This window comes from Sorex fumeus, unplaced genomic scaffold (genome assembly GCF_029834395.1).
Source record: "Sorex fumeus unplaced genomic scaffold, SorFum_2.1 ptg000021l, whole genome shotgun sequence".
Classification (NCBI taxonomy): domain Eukaryota; kingdom Metazoa; phylum Chordata; class Mammalia; order Eulipotyphla; family Soricidae; genus Sorex; species Sorex fumeus.
In genome coordinates, this window is record NW_026606078.1 from 10,703,985 (window position 1) to 10,728,632 (window position 24,648).

Below are 24,648 nucleotides of genomic sequence, written 5' to 3' on the forward strand. Positions count from 1 at the left end.
TCTTCATGCTGTTACCCATCCCTTTTTATATTCATCTGAGTGAAACCGGCTATTAGTGTCAGTCCAGAACTGAACAGCCAGTGCCGAACTGCCAGTGACAGTCTCCCAGGCTGCAGGGTGACGTGCCTGAGAGCACTGATTTGGTCCTGCTCAGGACCTTTGTCTTTGCCCGTCTCTGCCTTCTCCCTGTCCTTACCTTAGCAGAGGAGGAGAAGGAAGCAGAGCTCTGGTGTTTCTTCTCCTCTGCTTGGTTTTTGGGCTCTGTGGCTGTGCCCATGGGACCCTGTGGTACCCGGCAGGCCTCCAGCAGGCACACTAGCCCTCTGTGTTATTTCCCTGGCCCCTTTCTTCATTTAAACATTATCACCTACCAAGAACCCACCTGCAAACACCAGCACACTGGCATACAGGAGATTAACATGTGAATAGGGGCACACTCTATCCATAATTCTTCATTTGTTTATTCATTATTCATTCCAAACATAGCAAATCTTGTGTGTGTGTGTGGGGGGGGGGGTAAGGGGGTGTGTATGTTGAAATGTCCAAAATATTAAATTTACCTTTCTTTGTTTTACGACAGCTCAGGGCATATTCTCAGCTCAGTGCTAGGGGTTTGCTTGTGGTGCCAGGGATCAGACCTGGACATCTAGCCTGCAGAGGATACATACTTGCCCTTGGAGTCAGCTGCCCAGACCCTTCCTCTCTTATTTTTTTAAATGTAACAGTACTGCTATTTATTCAGCCATTGATTAAGCTGATTGAAGTGGGCATGAACTCCACATTACTTAAAAAAATTTTTTTAATTGAATATCCGTGAGATAGAACATTACAAAACTGTTCATAATTGAGTTTCGGTCATACAATGATCCAGCACCCATCCCTCCACCAGTGTACATGTTCCACCATCTCTGTGCCCTGTTTCCCTTCCACCATCCCCCAAATACTCTAATCCCCACTTCCAGCCTCCCTCTATGGGAGGCACTTTCCTTGCTCTCTCTCTCTCCTTTTCCTTTTGTGCATTATGGTTTGCAATACAAATACTAAAAGGTCATGGTGTTTGTTCAGGGCATTCAGTATTTTTATCGGGATGATAAGGCTAGAGTAGCTTTTTAACTGGGTGGCAGCTTTGGGGTGTAGATGTGACTGCCGAGGCTTCTGGAAGTACAGGGAGGTGGGGGGGAGGTAGCGATCCCAACCCCAAGAAAGCTGGAGATTTCAGTCACAAACCCCTTGGCTGTCACCATTCTGCCCTTCTCTCTGCATTTGCCCAGCTGGGGAATTCCTATGTCTTGGGCCCAAATTCCTATGTTGAAACCCTAATACACAATGTGATATTTGTACATGGCACCTTTGCGAGATAACTAGGGTTAGGTTAGGCTAGGCTATAAAAGTGAGACCTAGTTGATGGAATTAGTGCCTTTCTAATAAGCGGCACCAGCGAAATTGCTTGCATTCCCTCTGTAGCCAAGTGACACACACAGAAGACTTTAGTCTCAAATTAGGGCCCTTTCACCAGAACTGTACCAGGTTCCCCTTCTTCCTGAACTGTGAGAGAACTGTTATTATTGCTTTTTAAGTCTGGTTTTGAATCATTTTACGCCTGGAGGTGTAGACCAGTCTACTTCTCTGCAGTGGAAAAACCACTAGTTTAGGCTACTCAGTCTATGATATTTTGTTAAAGCAAACTAATATGCTCATATGCATCATGTCGCATTCTAGTTGTCTTTTATAACTGGCATGTTGCACTTGGCCTCATTAGATTTCCAAATTAGATCCCATCAGGATTTATCCATGTCATTACAAAATTTCCTTTTTTTCCCCCCATTAATTCTTGGGTGGGCGGGGTTGGGATACACTGGAGGTACTTGGGGGGATGCTCTGTGCTCAGGGTTGAGGGTTGTGCCCAGGTGTCCCCGGGATGGAACCTGGTCCTCACACTTGTGAAGCCTGCATGCCAGCCCAGAACTTACTTCTTTTAAAGTCAGAGTGCCATGCCATTTCTGTAGGTCCCACAATTTGTTTATCTGCCAGTACTCTTTTCATATGTTCCCTCCTGCTAAATCTCCATCTTGGGTGCAGGAACCACACCATCCTTTGTTTTTCCTCCTCTGCCCGTGTTCCTCTTAGTCTTTTCTGCCTCACTGTGTCCCAGGTCATGATGTTCACTCCCAGCATCCCCGCCAGGCCTTCCTGCAGTCATCTGCAGTGATCCTTGGAAACTGCTCACACCTGCAGCACCGCCCCTGGGTAGAACAGTGTCTCCTGCGCCCCCACCCCCTTCTTGTTTTAGGCCTCTGTGGCTCCTCACGTCTTCCAAACCAACTGTGAGTCTTGGCATAGCATTCCAGCTTTCTCCCTCCCATCTTTATTCCCAGCGAACCACCTTCCTCTGTAACGCTGGAGATCCTACAGCTGCGTTGAATCCAACCACCTGTGGGGGCGAGAGAACTCTGCAGCCCCTCTGAGGACAAAGAGGAAGGCTCAGTCTTCCTCCTTGGGTCACACAGACCTCACTCCACAAAGCCCTTTCTGCCCTTCTGGGCTGTCCCTCTTCCAACTCCACGGCCCCGCTTGCTGGCCATGGGCTACATCTGTCTGAGGCTCCTGTGGCTGCTAGCACCAGTGACCATAAAAACTACCTGCAAAGGAAAGCAACACCTCTGTATTCTCGAGGACAGAAGTCCAAGTCAAGGTCTGGTTAGGAACAAGCTCTCTGTGGAGTCTCCAGGGAAGAATCTGCCACGTTAGCCTCTGGCGGCCGCAAATACTCCTTGACTGCATCATCCATTCTCAGCCCCATTTACACAGCTGTGCCACCTTCTTGCAGTGTGGATACTTGGATTATGGACCAGTCATGGGTTATTTGATAAACCAGGTTGGTCTTGTCTTAAGAGTCTGAATTATGTATATCTGCAGCATTGCTTTTTCCAAATTAGATCCTATTCACAGGTTTTCCCCAGTTAGGATATAGATAGATCTTTGGACTCCCTGCAGCGCCCTCTCCCCTCTGCCGTGTGCTGTTCTGGAAGGGGCCTGCCTCCTTCCTGCACCCAGTAGGTCTCAGCTCTGTGCTCACATCCTTGGGGGGAGGAGGATTTCACACTCACCCTCCTTGGTGACCTGCTGTGTACCCGTGCCTCGTAACTCCCGGAATCTGCGTGCAGGGACTTGGTCTGTGGCACTTGCACTCATAGTACTAGGCCCTCCTCCATAGTACCTGGCATGAGTTAGGGGCCTCCTGCAACCGGATTAAATCTCAGGTACTCAGTAAACACCTCCGATTGTTGTCAGGGACTCTTAAGAAGTGTTTCTGAACCGCATTGTTCTAGAGTCAGGATGGAGCTGAAGCCTAACGATGACGTCACCCTGTGGCCTAGGGCTGCACCTCTTCCCTGCTGCAGTCCCAGCCTTTGCTTGCCCCACCCTGGCACCAGGCTGTCCCAGCCCCAGGCTCGGAGTGTAAATTATCTTTCCCTCTGAGGATCCTAGAACCTGTAGGCATAGGTGGGTCCTTGGAGATACTGGAAGATCCTTCTGGAATTTCAACAGCCTTCTGCAAGGGTCCTTTTTCGCTCACACTGGTACTCTGTCTTTAGTGCTCAAAGCCACAGGAGGGTTGGCTCCTAGTGAGTCACTGCCCACCCAGGTAGAATTCGAAGCCCAGGCGGATTGTGGTTGATGCAGTTTAACCCGTCTCCTGGGGAGCTTGGCCTCTTGTTTGACATAAGTACATCCAGCCAGGGGGGCAGAGATGGCAGGTCATGAGTCAGGCAGACTCAGACCTTTCCTGGCGTGCATGGTGGGGCAGGGACTGGTGTGGGGGATGCGCGTACCCTCAAAGCTCCCATTGTGGAATGTGCTGGTAGAGACTGTTGTGTCCCCTCCACCTGACCCACCGGGGCTTTCCCCTCAGAGGGCCTGGGGCCTGGTGATGTCATTGGAGGGCTGCAGCCTGAGGACTGTGAAGTCCGGGAACCTGGCGTGTTCTCTGGGCTCCTTCTACCCTACATCCCCGGCTTCTGACCAGGACCAAGGTGCAGTGACTAGCTGGATGGCAGTGGGGGTATCTTGTTTATAATAATGGGAAGGAAAAAAACAAAAACACCCAAACCTATGAAATCTCTCAGAAGTACAGAGCTGAGTTATGGACAATACTGATTGGAATGGTGGGGTTTTCTGTGTTTTTTGTTTTGTTTTGTTTTGTTTTGCCAGTAGACTTAGAGCTTACACCTAGCTCTTTGCTCAGGCATCACTGCTGGTGGGGCTCAGGAGACCATATATATTGTTAGGAATCAAACTCAGGTCAGCTCTGGTTAGGGCAAAAACGCCCTATCCACTGTCCTTTTCTCTAGCCCCAGTGGAAACCTCTGAATCATGCTCCACAATCCCTGTTACCCTGTTTTAAAAGAAGGGCTAGAGACCTTTTTCTTGTTGTTTAATGTACGTACATTCCTGAAATAAACACTAAGAGAGAACAGTTCAGTGGCATTTTGTATATTCACGAAGCCATGCAACTGCCAAATCTATTTGCAGTACATTTTATCCACCCAAGAAAGAAATCCCACAGCCTGGGGAAGCTTGGTGGCAGAGCACCCACCTAACAGCCTGGGGAGGCCGTGAATCAGTCCCTGGCACTGCTCCACCTGCCATTCGGGGCTGTCTGGGACACAGAGGTTTGTGGTCCCTGATGCTACTGTGACATGTGCCATCTCTGTGAACCGTAACTGAGTGTGACCCTCCATCATGACAACAATCACAAAAGGGAAGAAAAGGTGAAAGAAAATGCAAAACCAACAGGAAACAGTATGCTCTGTCTGTTTTCTGTGCAGGTTTGCCCATCTGGATGTTAGATACAGAGGGAATCACACAGTCTGTGGCCTTCTGTGCTTCCTTCCACTTCGTATAATGTTTTGAAGTTCGTCCCTGTTGTGACATGTGCCAGCGCTTCATTCCTTTTTTGTGACCAGATAATATTCCACAGTGTAGATAGGCATCCCTGTTTGTTTATTCACTCAAAAGCCAGTGGGGTCGTTTCCTTTTGGACTGCATTTACCTTTTGTCAATAATACTGCTTGTACATTCCAGTACAAGTTATGGCTTGAATAGCTTTTGGATAATACCTAGGTGGGGAATTGTTAGGTTATATGGTGGGTAACTCACCCTTCTAGAAAGGCCTTTTTGTGGGGCAGGAGAGACAATACAGCGGGTATGGTGTTTGCCTTGCACACGGCCCACCTGGGTTCAATCCCTGGCATCCCATATGGTCCCCTAAGTTCTCCAGGAGTGATCCCTGAGTCCCCTCGCGCCACTCCCCCCCCCCCCCCCCCCCCCCCCGAGTGTCCTCTTTCAGTGGATAGGGCGGTGGAGGGGAAGGCTTGAGGCCATGGATAAGCTTGGGACCCAGAAATACTCAGACATATGGAGTCTGAATCTTTTGGTCAGGCCTGGACCTCTACATTCCAGCTAGTATTCTGAGTCTCTTTTTGGAGGGGAGGGCCTGAGAGAGGAAGGCAGGAGCTGGGGGAGTGGGGCTTCTGCTGATGGAACGGGGAGCTCCTGGTGTCCACCTGCAGAGACCTCCCCGGGCAGCTGGCCAAGGCGCAGGAAGAGGGTGTTTGATCTGCTTCTGTCTTTGTAAATGAGTCCAGATCTAGCATTTGCTGACGTGTAAACAGGGAGGGGAGGCCTGGACAGGATCTTTCTGCATGATTTGAGTTCCTGCCACCCCCACCGTCATTCCTGGTGTCCCCTCTCCCTCTCTCGAGCCTGGTGTGTGTTTATGAGGTATCCCTCCCCGTTCCCCCCCCCCCCCCCCGCCACACCCTTTCCAGCTGTTCTCCTGTTTGTTTTGTGGAGGGGAAGGCAGAGAGCGTAACCTTTATTCTTCCTGAGATCTTTGCTCCGGGCTCCGCCCCTCTGCCTGGTGCCCAGCTCCTCTCCTGGCAAAGGCAGAATCAGCCTCATGTGTGGATCTTCCCAGGAGACGTTGTGGCAGGCAGGCAGTCTGAGCTGTGTCCTTCCATACACCGGCAGTGGCCGTCACAGCTGGACCTGCAGAAACCCCATGGGAGAGAGATGCGCCTTCCCTGACTCGTAGAAGTGATCATGGGGGAGAGGGGGGCGTTGAAGTTCATGGGGACCCCCCTGAGGGACTGGACTGGAACTGAGGCTGTTCTGAGGAGCGCCGGTACTCTTCGAAGGTGGATGCAGCCTGTCTCTCTTGAGAAATAGGGTCGGCCCGGCTGGCCACACAGCTGCAGGCCCATTTTGCCGTTCTCACTGAGGGGTCTGCAGAATGGTGCTGGGGGATGGGTGATGGTCCCGATTGTCCGCGGACCCCAGGAGTCACATCCAGCCTGCACCGGGGAAAGTGCCAGTGGACAGGGAAGCGACCCAGAGGTCGCAGCACAGGGATGGCCCCGGGCCCACAGCGGCTGTGCCAGTTTGACTGGTCTGGTTGTGTGTTGCCCGTGGCTCCTTGTTCAGCTTTTTATGTCGCCTTCCTTGTGTATCATTAAATACACAGGTAGGAGAAGATGATAAAGCTGTGCTGCCCATCCCCCAGCCTCTCCTCGGCACACAGCTTAGAAATTAGGACTCCAGGCATAGATATTTTTCTTCTTTAAAAATTTCAGATGTGGTTGCAAGGGGGGCTGTTTGCGATTAGTGGGTGCTGTCCTTGCCCCCCGCCCAGCCGCTCTCCAGCACTTGCTACTGACTAGGAGAGGCCCTTCCGAGTGTGTGTGTGTGTGTGTGTGTGTGTGTGTGTGTGTGTGTGTGTGTGCTCACATCTGTGGTTAAATTTACATACCACGAAGTGAGCCGTTTTAACTATTTTTAAGTGTGTGCTCGAGTGGCTTTGAGAGCAGCCACATTGTTTGTTCTGCACCATCCCCCCCACCCTCAGTCTCAGAGCGTGTTTGTTTCTGCAGACAGTGGCTCTGTCTCTATCAAACAAGGCTCTCCACCTTCCCTCCTCTTAACTAACCCTCGGAACTGCCATTTGCTTTCTGTGTCCCTGGATTTGACGGTTCTGGGGACTGCATGTAAGTGGACCGTCCAGTGAGTTAGCCTTCTGTTCACTGGGGGGGTGACACTGACCACAGTGCCTTCAAGGTTCGTCTAGCGTGTAGCCTGGCTCATAATTTTTTTCTTCTGCTTTTTTTTTTTTTTTGTCCTCAGGAGTGACCCCTGGCGTGCTTGGGGGACCATATATAGTGTGTATCAGGGATTTGAGCTAGAGTCAACAGCATGCAAGGAAAGAGCCTTAACCTCTGTCCTGTCTCCCCAGCCCCTGTGGAAGTCTTTAAAATATATATATATGTATATATATACGCACACACACATATATGTGTGTGTTCTATATATATGTGTGAGTGTTAGATATGTATATAACATCTATACATATGCCATATATGTATAGACATACACATATATGTGTATGTGTTTTTAAGCCATTATATGCCCGTTGGTACTTGGATTGCTTCTACCATTTATGAATAATGTTGCTATGAACACGGATTTGCTAGTATCTTATCTAAGTCTATATACTTTCAGGGTTTGTTCTTGTTGAGAGGGGATGGGAGCCCCAAGAAATGCTTGGGGCCCAGGTTCTACTACTGGCAGTACTCAGCCAACTAGCCTGGGTAGCAGAGATGTCCCTTATCTCTTTTGCATTCGAGTGCCCTAGTGGAATCAGCAGTAAGAAGTGCCCAGTCTGGGTTAGTTGGGGTAGTGGGCTGAGTCCCCTGGAGTGGAAGGCTTGCAGATGGGGTGCCTTGCTGTTGATTTCGGGAGATGTGTGCAGAGTAGGAAAATAGCTGATTTTCAGTTACCCGGATCCTCACCACTTCTCAGCAGAGCCTGGCTGTGCCATCTCGTCCCCTACCATGTTACCTGGTGAAGGTGAAGTGTTTACATCACAGACCTTCCTTAGCTTTTCTCAATAACCTTGGCAAGTCTTTATCGTAACTGGGAACCCTTGCCACACACTTGAATCTTGAGCCCAGTTTTAACAGGAAATTGCTCAAATTGCAGGTTGTTACTCAAAGGTAAAATCTCTCTATAGTTCCTCTGTAATGAGTCCTGGGGCCTCTGGAGTGACCCGGAAGTTCTTACCGATAGTCACTCTGTATTTCTTAGGCTTTGGATGTGAGCTCAGTGTAGACACTGGCCTGGCAGGTAGTGGTGGTGCCCTATAATGCCTATTTTTCCACATTCGGTTTTTAAAAGATCATAAAAAGCAACAGTTAATTCGAAGATTCATGTAGTATATAGATACTACAAGTTTGAGCTAATGTCAAGTCAGGGCCAGAGGAGGTATGCGGTAGGGAGCTGAGTAAGGGGTGCTTGAAGGAGGTGATGGCAGGAGATAGGGAGGACTTGTTCAGCCCCCTGGAGGAGTGATAGGAATGTTCTAGAGCTGAGTGGGCCTGTATTGACTTTCTAGTTGTAGTCTGATTTTAAAGTCAAGAAAACTGAGACTTGGGCAGTTCAAGGGACCTGCTCTGACTCGTGGTTATGTTCCAATCTGGGCAGACCCAAGCCATCTCTCTGAAAAATAACACTTTGAAACTCCTGAGTATTGACCCACCTGCCCCTGCTGGAGGGTTCATCGCCTGGGTGCTGGACGAGAGAGAGCGCAAGTCCTTTGGGATCCTGCTTCCTTTCAGTGGGGTGGGCTTGGGGTGGGCACAGCTTTCCAGCAGGGGCTGCTGTGTCCCAGAATTCATTTTTATCATGGATGTTGAGTAGACAAAAAAAGCTTCTGTGTTTATTTTTTAAAGTTAATGATTCCCTAAAGGAAGTAGAAGCTGAAGTCTGACATGACACATTCTTTAGGCTGGGGGGCAGAGTTAGAGTTCAGCATTAACAGGGCTTTGTTTCTTTGTTTCTCTCTTTTTTAAAAAAAAAAACAAAATTCACATTTTATTTAGGTTGAAATAAGCTGTACAAAATTGATTTTCTTCACCAAAAATAGCAGTAATATTTTCATATTATTCCTGGGAAACCCATAAAACAATAATTCCTGTGGGTTTTCTAAGTTTTGCTTATAAATCAAGACGAGGCAGTAGATGCAGCCATGGAGAAAAGACAGGAAAGTAACAAATCAGTTGTCGGTATCATGGCCTCTGACCCTATGTTGGCCATGAAACAGAGTGTTCAGGATATACTTGTTAAAAGCTTAGTCCTTTGCTGGGCTTGGTTTCTTAAAACACATTTGCATCCTCCCTCCTCAAGGTTGCTGGGCTATAGCTGGTTGGTGCCTTTTCAGAATCTTGGGAGGGAGAGATAGAGCCATTGACCTCTGGTTGTCCGTGCTAGGCAAGAGCCAACCCAGAGTCCAGCAAGTCTGCGTGCTGGTAACCAGCGTAGTGATCCTGAGTGCTTTCAAGCCCTTCTCTGCTCCCTGCATGAATGAGTCCGAGGGGCTTCTCTATAGCTTGTTTGGGCTGGGGTGGATGACTTATAGGAAACCTAGCTCTAGGGGACACGCCAACCCAGAACTAGTCTCTGCTGGGATCCTCCTGTGGACACACACTGGCAGAACCCGGCCTGGCCTTTGTGATTGGTGCCCTGGTACAGACACTGGGATCATGGCATGCGTCCATGGACCAGTCCAGCGCCGGCGGATGCTCGGTTGGGTCACATGTGTGGGCCCCAGCCCTGCCTGCCTGCGAGGGTTCTCTTAAGAGTCTTTATAGCCAGCAGGCCCCAGGCTTCCCGGGTCAGCCTGATTCCCTTGGTCTGTGTTGGGTTGGCTGTAGTTCAGACCCTCTCCACAGGAAGCTGATGGTTAGCGTAGCAGGGACCAAGGTTCCTGGTTAGCCGGTGTGCATCGTGCCGGAACATGGAATGGAGAGCCTGGGTGTGGCAGGGGTGTGCTTGGAGGTTAGGACTTTGGCCTTCGAGGGTGCTACTGCTTGGAGGAGGAGCTTCTGTAGAGGATCTGGAGCCGATGTATCTGTCACCTGTCACCGCAGCTTCAGCTCCTCCCACTGCCACTGGGAACGAAAGTCACTTCCCCTGGAGATCGTCGAGTCAGTTGCTCTGGCTACCCAGGGTTGATCCTGTACCAAGCACTGTGCCTGCCTGGAGACCCCAAGGAGCTAGAGACCCCGTATCAGGGGATAGAGGTCATAAGCGGGGCACGGAATGTTCCAGATGGCATCTGTGGTGGTAATTTTCAGTCAGGATTGCTTGCAGGTGAACCGTGGTGCAAGTGACGTCACCCAGTCAGGGTGACACTCAGAATAGTGTACACCAAGGAGATGCCCTTGGGCGGAGTTGGAAGTGACTCTAGAGGCTTGCACAGGGCAGGGCTCTTGCGTCCAGGGCAGAGGCTCCTTCCAGTCCAGCAGTTTGGGGCAAAGATATACAGATATGCTGTAGCACGGGGCGTGAGGGTCTGTCTTTCAGGATTGTCAGAGGGAGTAGGTTGGAGGTGTAACTCACTCAGGAGCCTGTGGCGTGTAGGATGAACCATTCTGTTCTCACAGGGACATTGAGGCAGGGGTGAAGGCGCTCTGGGGTTCTTCCAGTCCAGCTGGAGGTGCGCTCCCTGCTGAGGACAGAGTAGGATTAGGGGAGAGGGGTGCAGTGGTCCCCTTTTCCGGGCACCTGCTCAGGGTGGCAGGGGTTGGTGGGCTGGTCCGCCCATCCTTGTGACATCCCCGTCGCTGGTGTGTGACGACCATTCCCGACAGCGAGACTCTCACTTGGGTTTGGCACTCTCGCACAGAGGCACTCGCTCTGCTGAACAAGTACAGGTCTGTCCCGGCATCTGGGGGCTTGGTCTCCCCGAGCCAGTGAGCAAGTTCCTCTTTTATCACCTCGCCCTGTGGTCTTTGCCCAGCCGGTCAGGGTGCCCGAGGTCCCTGTCGACACACCTGCGGGTGCCTGCCAGTGCCAGCCAGATGCCTGCTGGGCCAGGTGGGGTGTGGGCATTCCCGGGCGGGTGGCCCTGGGCTGGGGAGGCCCTTCTTGCCGCTAACACTGGCTGTTCTCCTGCCTCCACAGATGTGTCGTTCGGGACGCCGCCTGGGTACGGCTGTGCCGCGGACCGGGCTGAGGAGCAGCGCCGGCATCAGGACGGGCTCCCCTACATCGATGACTCACCCTCTTCCTCGCCGCACCTCGGCACCAAGGGCAGGGCCAGCCGGGACGCTCTGGCCTCGGGAGCCCTGGAGTCCACAAAAGGGGTGAGTGCCAGGGCCTGGGGCCGGGGGTGGGGGCAGGTACGGGTGACAGAAGAGTTCATGGAAACTCCTCTCTGGGTCCTCCGTTGGAGCCCAGAGACCGCCTGCTGCCTGGAGCAGGGTGGTGGTGACGGTGTTGAGTGTGGCAGCCCTGGAGCCGAGCCCTGAAGAGGCGGAGGCTGATCCGGCAGCGGTGCTGAGCCTGGCGTGTCCTGGCCTTTCCTTTCCTCTCTCTACCCTCACGGTGGCACTGCGGATGACCTCTCGTCCCATTCAACTAGGATTTCTCTGGAAGTCTTACCTGATCCATCATTAATAACCCCTCTGTCGTCTCTAGCTTTTATTTGGTTTGTTTCTTGGGTATTGGGGTAACACGCAGCGGTGCTCAGGGCTTATTCTTGACTCGGTGCTCAGGGATCACTCCTGGTGGGATCAGGGGACAACAATATGGGGTGCCAGGACTCGAACCTGGGTCAGCCTCTTGTAAGGCAAAATGCCTCACCCGCTGTACTTCCACTCTGGCCCCATCTCCAGCTGCCCTCCCCACCCCCGCAGTGCTACAGGACTCCAAGGCCCCTTCCTGTCACTGCTGTCCAGTCATGCAGCGTTTCTCAGGCCCTAAGGTCCAGGGGTCCCCCAAGCCACTCCCGGCACCACTGGGCGGGAATGAGGTCCTGGGCCTTGAACTCTGGACAGGCAAGTCATGTCCTCTAATTCTGTGAGCTGTCTCCCTTCTCCCCGCTCCCCACTCCCCTCCCCCCCAGATGCCTCCACTCTAAAGGCCCGGGTTTGAGGGTGCTTGGCGGGTGCTGAGCTTGCACCTCTCTGGCTATGGGACTATCCTGAGACATTCCTGGAAGTGTCACGGCAGTGAGGAACTCAGTCAACTCTCCTGGACTCCTGAGTGCCGACTGCTCGGGGGCGGGCAGGGCAGTGGGCAGAGCCCAGGTCATTATCGACCCTCCCCTTACCCCCACCTCGATCTCAGCGCAGGGTTCTGTGGGAATATCTGACACTAGGCTGGACCCTTGGGCTCCCAGCAAGTCCTGAGGGTTCCTGACAGACTCCGTGGTGTCAGGGTTGCCTGCTAGTGCGTTTTCTCCTTGCACAGCGTCTGCAATCCCCGACCAGGACAGAAGCCCAGGCAAGGACCAGCTGGCACATAACCCTCCATCCCTGAGGCGGGATGAGGATGTGCAGTAAAAAGGCCTTAGAGGGCTGGGGAGGTAGAGCTGTGGGAAAGGCACTTGCCTTGCAGGCGGCTGAGTGAGGTTTGATCTCTAGGATGCCCCAAGCCCCACCAGGAATGATCCCTGAGCACCACCAGATGTGCACCTCCTTGGCGGAAGGACTTTGGAGACACTACGAAGAGGAGCAGGCTGTGTTTAGAGCTGCAGTGGATGCTGCCCGGCCTCCCTGGCACCACGGGCCCACAGAGAGGGAGGCCCTGCTGTTGGGAAGCTGGGGCAGGGCTGTAAGCTAAAACACAATTCTTTTTTATCAGTGTCTGAGGAAAGGGGCAAGGGTCTGGGTACCACCTCCACCTGGCATCCTGTGGAGAGCGGAAGCAGAGTGGTCAGTCCAAACGGAGGCCCTGAGTGAACTTCCTGCCAGTGACCTGCCCCTTCAGGTATAGTTGGCGAGCAGGAAGCTGACAGAGCTGAGCAGACCCTCGAGTTCTGTATCTGCAATGCGCAGTATGACCTGGACTGATCCCACAGTTACCCTCGCCTGCTGGGCCCACCCCCCACCATGCCAGCGTGGGGCAGGTGTGGGCCTAGTGTGACCCGAAGGGGGAACTCGCCATGCTGTTGTTGTTCCACCATTAGAGAGCGAGACAGCCCTGTGCCAGGAGTCGCCTGCGGGCATGTCGGGGGCCTGGACACAGCTGCTGGGGTGTGACCTTGTCAGTGCACCCAGGAGTGCTCCCATCACTCCCCCAGTGAAGGTCAGCAGGGTGATTGTTGCCTATGACTCAGCTCAGCCAAGGGACATGGTGCTGGGCTTCTGTCCACGCAAGAAGGATTGTGGCTGCCCTCATCGCTCCTTGTGAAGTCAAAAGAACCAGGTGTTTGGGGGCAGACAGGAAGTTCGTGCCCTGCGTGCTGGAGTCTCGTGCTGGCCCCCAGCACCTGGCGCTGGGTAGAATCTAGCTGGCCCCATCCTCTGCTCTCTGGGCTGCAGGGTGGTGCCCAGTCGCGTTGCTGATGGAGTGTAGTCTCTGCCTGAGAGGAGGGAAGCATTCCTTGGTCCCCCACCTGGCTGGCCACTCCCAATCAGGAGTCCTCCGGTCCCCGACTTCATGAGCAGGGGTTTCTGCTCTGGTCCCTGGTGCAAACGGTATCATTCCCCCTACTATTCTCGGCCCCAGGAGGGCACAGGTGTGCCTGCTGCTCACTCTCATGCTAGAGACTCAGTTCTTGCTCCTTTCTGCCTGGCTGACGGCTGGCAGTTCCCTTCCGCTAGGTCCCTCCATCAGCACTTTCTGCCCCGTTCCACCGTATACTCATTGTCACTGAATAATCATCACATCTTGCTTTTGCCAGTATCCTGGCCCGGTTGTTTCTTTAAAAAGTGCCTCATGGCTGAGTCCAGGTTTGCATGTGCGGCTCGGGTTCAGTCTCAGCACCACATGGTCCCCTGAGCACTGAGCTGGGAGAAGCCCCTGAACACCGCCCAGGTTTCCAGAACCCAACCCCAAAAAATCACCCACCCACCCCCAATTCTTTCGATAATGGTTGCATCCACTTGGCGGGGGCAGGGGGAGGGGAAATTTGCCATCGCGAAAAATACCTGTGAAAATTATGCAGTGAAATATCGTTCCCACTTGTTTTTAATCAGCTCTTTCAGCCTCAGCATTTGTGTTGCTTGGCCCCTCCCTGCCCTTCCCTCAAAATGAGTCCCGCTCTGGCCCTCCCTGGCCTGCCTCTCTTCCCGCCTGCCCGGCCCTCACCACCCCGCCCCTCCACGGCCCCCTCCAGGAGCAGCCTGAGGAAGGATAGAGAGAGGCCTTCCTTCCAGATTGCTGCTGCCCTTTTCCAGCTGCCCTTTGCTTCTGGACACCGCCCCCTCCCCCCTTCCCCCCCACCCCACAGGCTCCCGGCCCTCGCAGCTCTGACTGGCTTCACGTGTTCTCTCCAGAACTGGCATTTGCACGAGGCCGGGTTATAAATAGCCCTTCCCTGCCTTGCCCCGTGCCTCCCTCTGCTCTCTCCCCTCCGACGTGGGGCTGGCCAGTGTCTGCGCCTTCCCTGTCGGATGCAGGGACACCACCACCGGCAGTGTCCAGGGCTCGGGAGAATAAGCTTAGTCCAAGTTGCAGTGTCTGCACACCCTCCCCCCCAGTCTTTGCCCTAGCCGGCCCACCGGAGCAGGGAGAGCTGGACTGGGCGCCATCCTGCCGACCTTCCAGCTCGTGGGTGGGATGGAGACACAGTACCACTGCTGCCACTGCCTCTCCGCCCCAGCACGCACAGCAGCGGGATTGTTCTCCAGGCGCGAGCAGGGCTGGGTGGGTGGCTGTCGCGGACACCTCGTCCCTGGCTCGGGGTGGGAGGCTCATGCTGTGTCAGCGGTGAGCCACTTCCGCGTGTCGTCGGAGAGCTGCGCGGAGAGAGGGCAGCTCACTGTGTGCCAAGGGCTACAGCCCAGCTGACCGAAACCTCAGCCTTCCCCCACAGGCCTGCTCATCTCTCAGAGACGGGATCCCCAGCGATGCTGTCAGAACAGGGACCCGGCCGGGACTTCTGCCCCCTCGGCACTTAGTGTCTCTTTGGAGGCCACCCGTGTGTGGGGGATGGGCCGTCTCACAATCAGGCTTCTGCCTGTGACCTTCCCTCCCAGCATGTCTCGGGTCAGGGGTGCCCTCTGGGGTGGGACCCAGCTGTCCTGGGGATGGTTCTCAGCTAAGATCTTGATGACTATGCCCACATGTACATGTGTGTCCATGTGTGTCCACGCCTATAGACACACAGGCCTGCCCCTTGTCAGCAAGACTCATGGCAGGGGGCAGTTGCCTAGGACCAGGGCAAACCTGACTCTAGAACCAGGTAACCCCCCACACAGTGTGTCCTTCCTGCTGGCCTGGGGCCAGCAAGGTTGGAGCCGTAATGGGGTGTCCAGACCGCAGAAATACCGTGAGGCCTGGGCGTTTCTCAGCTCCTCCCTGACCCTCATGGTTCTTACCTGGTTGTGATTTGTCTCCATCTGCAGACATGTGACTGTCACTGCTGGGGGCTGGGGCGTTGACATTGGCATCTGGTGGATGGAGACCCAGAGTGCCACTTGACACCCTCCAAGCAGGGGCTTCCCCATCAACATCCAGCCCTAGAGGTCGCAGTGACGGGGGCCCAGCACATGCTTCCCCTCAGTACTCTCACCAGAGGGCTCCAGTCCCACCACCAGGGGGCCAGGGGCCATGTCACATAAGCCCGTGGGCTGGTGAACATTGTTGGAATGAGCAGGACTGTTCCCTCCACTGCCAGGGACCTGGGGCTTACGGCGCCCGCTGCCTTCCAACCACGATAGTTGGTCCTTTGGTGCAGGGCTCGGCAGAGGAGCACAGCCTGGGTCCTGTGAAGAATTTGGGCCAGGAGTACACTGTGGGGCTAGCCAAGCCCTCATACACGATTGCTGTCCTGTGGCCAGTGGTCCTGGAATGAGGCAGCACACGCCCAAAAGTCACACAGCAGATGGCCTTGGCGATTTCCTGGGTGGCTGTAATATAGTCACTGACTCAGTAGCTTAAACTGCAGCCGTGGAACTCTCACAGTTCCAGAGACTGGACCTCCCTAATCAAGGTGCCAGCAGGGTTGGTTTTTCCGGAGGTTTCTCTGTGACTCAGAGCAGTGTTTCCACAAGTGAGGGACCCCCTGGGAGGTGCTGAAATGATGGGGTGGCAAGAGGGGCAGTTGGAAATGGTAGTAACCTTGGGTGCAAACGAAGGTGCTTTCTGTGTGTTTGTCTTGTTTTCTTTTGGGGGTACACCTATCAGTGTTCAGGACTTGTCTGTGCTCAGGGGTCACTCCTGGTGGGCTGAGGGGATCAACTGGTCTGAGGGGAAGGAACCCCACCCAGGTCAGCTGTGTGCAAGACAAGTGTCCTACCACTGTCCTCCCTCTCCAGCCGCATCCATTTGTTCTTTTAAAGAAGGTAGATTTCCAGAGTGGGAGGGATATGGCTGCACTGAATGATTTTTTGTTTTTCTGAAAAGGGAGAACTAGGCCAGGTAAGTTTGAACCTCTGGCCTAGAGGTGTGCATCTTCTTTTTGAAGCTGTTGAAATAGGCTTGCTCTTCAAGCCATGCTCTCCCTTGAACACAGATTCTGCGTGCTTGTCTCTGTTCCTTTGCTCACTTACTTCCATACACGAGAAGTCTGTGTTCTCTCTTGAACACCTATTTCCCTCTTTCTCTCCTCTTCCAAGCAAATTTCGTTTAATAAAAACTACCTTGAAATAAAAATATTGACATACATTATATTTTAAGTATGTAGCATGGTGGCACTATGCCTACACACACACACACGCACACACACATACACACATATATATTGCAAAATGAATACTATGATAAGTCTAGCTAATACCCATTGCCACGTGGATGCAAATATTTTCTTTTTGTCAGGAGAACTTTTTAGATCTATTCTCTTGGCAACTGTCAGATCTGCAACACAGTGTTATTAATTTTAGCCCAGGTTCTCAAGTTAATGACTTGAAGAAAGAACCCAGCTGACATGGAGTGAAATGAGTCTTTTGAGGGTGTGCTTTTGTTAGATGTAATTTCCCAATTTCCCGGAACTTCTGCGTTAGCAGACTCACCGTGTATCAGAAGGGTCCCCATTACATCTTCAGGACTAAGTTTGTAACTAGTGTGCTCAGGCTTCTAATCTCTACTTACTAAGGACACTGGTCCTATTGGTTTAAGGCCTGCCCTAATGAGGACTTCTTTTTATGTTTTGTATTGTTCTGTGTTTGGGTTTTGGACCATACCTGGTATTGTTCAGGGCTTACTCGTGGCTCTGTGCTCAGGGATCACCCCTGGTAGGACTCAGAGACTGTATAGGGAGTTGGCTGCCTGCAAGGTGCACATTTGACCCTCTACCATCTGCCCTAGGACATTTTAACTTCGTTATCCCTTAGAAGACCCTCTATCCCAGAGGGACTGGAAGGCGGGCACCAGCCATGGAGACTTGACCCCGACCCGTCTCCAGGAGGCTCTGAAAGGACATGGTATCCTAGGATAACATAGTGGTTTGTCCTTTCAAGGCTCCCCCTTCGTCTTTTGGAGGCAGAGGCAATGGTGTCTCACTCAACTTTTAGTGGGGGAATGGATGGGAAGGACCGCTTGCCCACCCAGGAGAGGGTCATCTTTGGCAGGGGTAGGGGCCCTGAGCTTGGGGGCCGGGTTCCCCTGGAACAGGTGGCCGTAGTCCCTATGGCCAGGAACAGGTGTGCAGAGGAAGGCAGTGCCACCTGGCCTGTGCTCTGAAAGTCAGTGGCAGCAGCAGAGGCTGCGGGCAAGGAGTGGGGTGCCATGGAAAGAGTCAGGGTGGTCCCATGGGGGTCCCTGACAGTCCGTCTCCTCCTTTCTGGGAAGCCTCTTCGTGGTTACGGCTTTTCTGGGCAGCATTTCAGATCAGCAGACTGGTGACTGCTGGGTCTTCGGTGCATCCCACACAGGCCTTCTTGGGAGGCCTGTCCTCAGGCTGCCCGGCCAGCCCTCCCCGCCCAACCGACCATCTGTAGCCCCCTTCTCTTCTCCTCCTTTCTCCCGCAGAGTGAGCTGGACTTGGAGAAGGGCCTGGAGATGAGGAAGTGGGTCCTGTCCGGAATCCTGGCCAGTGAGGAGACCTACTTGAGCCACCTAGAGGCGCTGCTGCTGGTGAGGAGGGGGCCAGGGTGGTTGGGGGCGGGAGGCCTGGGGGCACACTTTCCCCTCAGGTTCTGGCTCCTGGGTTAGCTTTTGGATCCCAGTGCCATTGACACGCTTGCAGGAATGTCAGAACACCCCCACCTCTGTAGTAGGGGACCCCTGCAAGAGGCAGTGGACAGCAGCCCAAGCTTTGGGTGCTCTACCAAGGCTGGCTTTACATTGTCTGCGGTTTTTAATTTACTGTTTTTGGTTTTGGTGGTGGCTGGGGAGTGTCACTCCTGGTGGTGCTCAGAGCTTTCTGGGGCTGGGTCTCACGCCCAGAGCTCCTGCATGCATAGCATCACTGCAGCCCTCGCCAGCCCTAAATTTGGGGCGTTTTTTTTTTTTTTTTGGTTTGTTTGTTTTTTTGGTCATATCCAGCGATGCTCACGGGTTACACCTGCGTTGCACTCAGGAATCATTCCTGGAGGTGCTCGGGGGACCTTATGGGGTGCTGGGGATCGAACCTAAGTCAGCTGCATGCCAGACAAACGTTCTACCCATTGTACTATTGCTCTGGCCCCTAAATTTGCATCTTTCATGGAACTTAAACATGAAAGCACTTTGTCCGTATGTCCATGCCTTCCTGCCACGCATCTGGGAAGTGGCGAGCCTCTCGCTCGTGCCCTCTTGCAGCCCATGAAACCTTTGAAGGCCGCCGCCACCACCTCTCAGCCAGTGTTGACCAGCCAGCAGATCGAGACCATCTTCTTCAAAGTGCCTGAGCTCTACGAGATCCACAAGGAGTTCTACGACGGGCTCTTTCCCCGGGTGCAGCAGTGGGGTCACCAGCAGCGCGTGGGTGACCTCTTCCAGAAGCTGGTGAGTAACTCGGGCTGGGAGCTCACCTCCTGGGTGACAGCAGCGCCTGCGGGGACCCTGGGTAGGTCTCAGTGCATCCCACGCCGCAGGGCGGCCCCCTGGCTAGAGGGGACCCCTTCACAGCGCCCTTGCTGGACCCAACACAGTAGTGGTAACACTGACTTCCTTTTCTCCGCCTACTTTTCTGACATGGCTCCATTTTATTCAAGGTTTCCAGTGTTCAGACTGGCCCCTGCCCAACTGCCCTTTGATCAAAGAGATGTGGCATGACTTTTGGGGGAAAGTCATGAAGTTGGGGCAAAGGTGGAGCGAGGGTTACTATACGGTATTTTCTGCAGCTGCCTAGATTAAGAGCTCTTGAACTGCTTGGAGATTTAAAAATTGTGTGGGTGGGGGCTCTAGCTATAGTACAGCGGGTAGGGCATTTGCCTTGCACGTGGCTGACCCGGGTTTGATTCCCAGCATCCCATATGGTCCCCTGAGCACTGCCAGGAGTAATTCCTGAGTGCATGAGCCAGGAGTAACCCCTGAGCATCACTGAGAGTGCCCCAAAAAGGAAAAAAAATTGTGTGGGGGAGTGGAGACTTGTTTGATGAAGACGAAGGTGGTGAGAATTGTGCCTTTGAGCACCCCAGGAAGGCCCTGGAAGGGAAATGGTGACAGTGGGTGAACCCTGAGACCCTTAGCTCCTGCTCACAGCTATTTTAGGCATCTGGAGGCATATGTAAACTGGAGACTGGCATGGGCCAGCAGGAAGATGGAGGGAGAGGTGCCCTGTCAGACTGAGTGTGCGGATGGTGTCACCTTGGGCTGTGTCCCAGGTGGGCTTGCTTTATACAGGTGGCTCATGGGACAGCCTGGCACTGTCATGGGGTCTGGTTCTTGAGTAGCAAGGTCCTGACTTTGATACGGAGTCCCAGTGGATCCAGGGTGCCTCTGTCACCCGGGCTGCTACTGTGCTCACCTTGTGCAGGTAGTTGGTCATTTGTCTGGACCATGCCCTTGAGCTGTCTTCTCTGGGTGGGTGGGGTGGGGGAACGACACTCCAGGCAAGGAGCCTGCTCCCTGCAGCCCTTGCTCTCAGAGCCCAGAGCACATGAGTAGAATAGGATGACAGAATAATGATTCCTGAAAGGGCTCAGTGGGTTCAAACCGGCCAGGTCTGGCAGAGATGGCAGTGGGTCTCACTTTTTGCGAGCCAGAGGCAGGTCTGGGCCTCTCTCTTGACCCCTTACACAGGGCCCAGGGGGAGCCAAGGATTTGCCTTTTAATGGAATCAATAGCATAAGTCTCTGGTATGTGTTTAACTGAGATGTGAGTAAAGGTAAAATGTATCTGAAAGAAAAATACCTATCAGAGGCCTGAGGAGGAAGGAGAAAACTCTCAGATGGGAGCTGTGGGATCGATGTTTTGTTTTCCAGCATTTGGGAGTGTATTGCATGAAAAGGAGAAGGAGATTCTCTTCCGTACCTATGCGAGAGAACAGGCAATCTCTTAGGGCAGACTGTGGGGATGTGGGGGATCAGGTTGTACTCTAAGAGCCTGGTACGTGCTGCTCTGTGTGTGTGTGTGTGTGTGTGTGTGTGTGTGTGTGTGTGTGGTGCTATCAGTGCCCCCCTCCATCCTGTTGTGTGTGTTTGCATGTGCTTGATGCTGTCAGTCATGCTTGGTGCTATCAGTCGTGTGTGTGTGTGTGTGTGTGTGTGAGAGAGAGAGAGAGAGAGAGAGAGAGAGAGAGAGAGACCATCCTCAAAGAGTAACTTGAATACACTTGCAGGGCAGGCCCAAATAATGGTGCTTCTTCTACCTGAGTCCAAGGTGGCCTGGGTCTTGCGATACACAGGCTCTTTCCCTACAGTATCCCCTGTCCCCAGGGGCAAGGCAGGTGGGGGTCCTCCCTCCACCACCAAGCTGTCAGGAACCTGCCAAGAGGAACTTGGCCCCCAGCCCTTCTGGGCCTCCCACACACCCAGCTGGCCCCGGTCAGCTCCAGCCTCGCCCTGGCTCCTGCCTGGACCCGAGCCAAGGTTCCACTCTGAGGTGTGGCTTCCTATTGGCAGCCGCCACCCGGCCCTGTCACGGGCTGTGGACGCACTCGGCTCCCAGATTCCAGGCTGCGGCTGAGATGCAGGGGGCACGGGAAATGCCTGTTTTGTTCAGATTCTCAGCACCTCAGACCCCCTGGCCCAATGGATTCCCGTGCCCCTGTTTCTCCGTGTGTGTCAGGTTGGCCTGGCTTTGAACTCGGTGGATTTGACTCAGCCTGCCATCTCCCTCGGGTCAGAGGATTGTCTTTTGAGGCGCTGCCAGCACTTCTGCCCTGAACAACATTCTGAGCTCCCTCAGAACCCAGGCACTAAAAATGTCTGACTAACACGAGGATTGAGAGATTCCCTGGGTTCTCCGGTCCCTTGGACTCTCCTTCATGCTCGGTCTGGGGTAGCAGGAAGACGGCGGGAGAGGTGGGGCTGCCGTGGGCAGAGGTGCCCCGTCAGACTGAGTGCGCAGGTGGTGTCACCTGGGGCTGGGTCCCCAAGGACAGACATTGTCCCCGCCCCTGTCCCTTTCAGACTAAGCAGAGCATGGTCAGCCAGTGTTGCTGCTCTTTCCCGGAGGTTCCCAAACTTACTTGGCATACTACCCACTATTCAGGAAGGAAAACAATCAAAATGAATCAGCACCCTGGTGGAAGTTCTGCCTTTTTTTTTTCTTTACTTTTTTGCTTTTTGGGTCACACCCATCAATGCACAGGGGTTACTCCTAGCCCTGCACTCAGGAATTACTCCTGGCGGTGCTCGGGGAGCCATATGGGATGCTGGAAATCGAACCCGGGTCAGTGGCGTGCAAGGCAAACACCCTACTTGTGCTATCGCTCCAGCCCTGAGGTCTGCCATCTTTAAGCTGACCAGCAGAAAGCACTCTCATGGCACCTGAGGCTACCGTGTCCACCCCCACCCCCACACACTTAATCAGTCCAGCAGCCCCAGGGGAGTACTGCCCACTCCACTTTGGTCTCTATCAGATTCTTTGTTTTTTGTTTCTGTTTTTTTTTGGGGGGGTGGGTTTCACACTGAGCAGTGTTCAGGGCTTTCTCCTGGCTCTGCACTGAGAGATCACTCCCAGTGGGTCTCAGAGGGCTCAAACGACCATGGGGTTCTGAGGGGCAGACCCAAGTTGGCTGAGTGCAAGGCAAGTGCCCTACCTGCTATACTGTCTCTTCGGCCCCACGGGCTCTGTGGGACTTTACAGCTGAAAGTGTGTAAGGACTCCAGGAACCTGATGTCCTGTCCCAGCTGTGGCACCTCTGCTTGCCCAGGGGACCAGTGAGCTGTGTGTGAGCGCAAGAAAGCCTAGGTCACACCATGCCCTGGCTCCCCTTCCGGTGGCAAATCAAGGGTTAATTGTCACCTCCAGCTCAGGGGGTTGTTTCTGGCTGAAATTTTATCAGCTCAAGTTTTCATTTTTCTGGTCATTTCAAGCTTCCATAAGCTTTACAGCAGTTCCACAAGATTACAAAGAATTTTTGTGTGCAAGATACACCGATGATAATAACATTTTGCCAGATTTGCTCTTACCGTTTGCTTTTATCCCCTTTCATGTGTACACGAGACTTTGTGCATATACACATACACACAACCAGAATAGCTGGAGAAAGTATTGCAGATATCCGCCCTTTTACCCCCAAATACTTCGCTGTGTATTTGGTAAGGACAATGATGTGTCCTGGGCCAGAGAGATAGTAGGGCACTTGCTTTGCACACAGGTTTGTGGCCCAGGTTTGATTCTCCGGCATCCCATGTGAAACACCGCCAGGAGTGATTCCTGAGTACAGAGCCAGGGGTAACCCCTGAGCATTGCTGGGTGTGGCCTCAAAACCGAAACCAAAAATGTTGAAAAATCAGAAGAACAAGGATGTGTCCTTCCAAATCTATAGCATAACTACATATTCAGGACACTTCAGAGTGATATGATATTATTATGTAGTGTATAGTTTACTTACAAATTCCTCCCACGTTAGTCATCGTAGTCTTTACAGTCATTTTCATTGTCCAATTTAAGAGTCAGTTCAGGCCCATCCTGCCCTTGCTTTGTTTTTTTCTCTCTGATCTCTACTGATTCCTTGACCTTTGCTTGTCTTACATGACTTTGACCTTTTTTTTTTTTTAAGACACAAGCAATTTTGGAGTTATCTGATATTTCCGCAGAAATAGGTTTAAACTCTGCACTTTGGGGCAAATAAATGGTGTGGCAAGGATGCAGTGTTCTCACTGCCTCCTAGTGGAGGCAGATGATTTCCATTTTACCATAATCTATGATGCTCCATATTTGTTTGGGGGATTTTTGCTGAAGATGTGGAAATGAATTGCTTGGAGCTTCTCTAAAGCCAGCCAGAGACATGAAATCCATGGAGATGGAGCTGGAGAAGAGGCGGTGATAGAAGGAGGGGCTTTCCTCTTTTGAAACCCATTTCATTTTGTTTATTGAAGCTGCCACAGTCTGGGCTCTTTCTGTATTAATTTTCTTTTAACTTTTTTATTAAAAAAAGTTTAATAAAAACTACTGAGTTTTTATTGAGGTGGTCACTGAGTCAAGTTCTGACGGGTTGTAACTATCGATGAAATGATATGCTGAAGCCCTAACTCCCATCGCCTCAGAATATGGTTGTATTTGGAGACAAGGTTCAAAGAAGTGGCTGGGTTACCATCAGGACTTAGGGGTGGGTCCACATCTAATATGGATTTAGATATTTATGGATTTAAATAGTTTTTTTAAATTAGCGGTAGGGCGTTTGCCTTGCACGCAGCCAAGATGGCCGACCCGAGTTCGATTCCTCCGCCCCTCTTGGAGAGCCCGGCAAGCTACCGAGAGTATCTCGCCCGCACGGCAGAGCCTGGCAAGCTACCCGTGACGTATTCCATATGCCAAACACAGTAACAACAAAGTCTCCAATGGAGATGTTACTGGGCCCTCTGGAGATGATCAACGAGGGCCTTTTACTTTTTTTTACTTATTTAATTGAATCACCGTGAAATACATAGTTACAATGTTGTTCTTGACTGAGTTTCAGAAATACAATGTTAAAACACCCATCCCTTCACCGGTGCACATTTCCCACCACTAATGTTCTCAGTTTCTCTCCTGCCCACTATCCTCCCTGGCCAGCCCTAGCAGCCTGCCTCTATGGCAAGCTACTGAGAGTAGCATACCCGCCTATAGGCCTGACTAGGAACACCTGTAAAGGTGATTAGAGGCTGACCCAAAAGCCTCCATCCCTCTCGGAGAGCCCGGCAAGCTACCGAGAGTATCCCGCCTGCACGGCAGAGCCTGACAAGCTCTTCGTGGTGTACTCGATATGTCAAAAACAGTAACAATGAATGGTCCTCATTCCCCTGACCCTGAAGGAGCCCTCAATATGTCATAAGGCTACACTTGCACTTGACAGGGATGAATGGAGACGTTACTGGGCCCACTCGAGCGAATTGAAGAACAATGGGGTGATAGTGATAGTGATAACTTTTTTATCGAATCACTGTGAGATAGACCCTTAAAAAGCTATTCATGATTAGATTTCAGTTTTACAGTATTCCAATACCTATCCCTCCACCAGTGTACATTTCCCAGCACCAGGGTCCCCAATTTCCCTCCCATCACCCCCACCCCCTGCCTGACTCTGTGTCAGGCACTTTTCTTCTGTCTGTCTGTCTGTCTGTCTGTCTC

At 52.7% G+C, this 24,648-nt stretch overlaps 1 protein-coding gene across 1 annotated transcript in view; it reads left to right on the forward strand.

Moving 5' to 3' along the window:
* BCR (BCR activator of RhoGEF and GTPase) overlaps positions 1-24,648 on the forward strand; it is a 119,289-nt gene that overhangs the window by 52,727 nt on the left and 41,914 nt on the right. Inside the window, exons 2-4 of the mRNA XM_056113615.1 lie at positions 11,020-11,201; positions 17,974-18,078; positions 18,745-18,930. Of these exons, the coding sequence (XP_055969590.1) occupies positions 11,020-11,201; positions 17,974-18,078; positions 18,745-18,930 (473 nt within the window). The remainder of the gene's footprint in view (positions 1-11,019; positions 11,202-17,973; positions 18,079-18,744; positions 18,931-24,648) is intronic.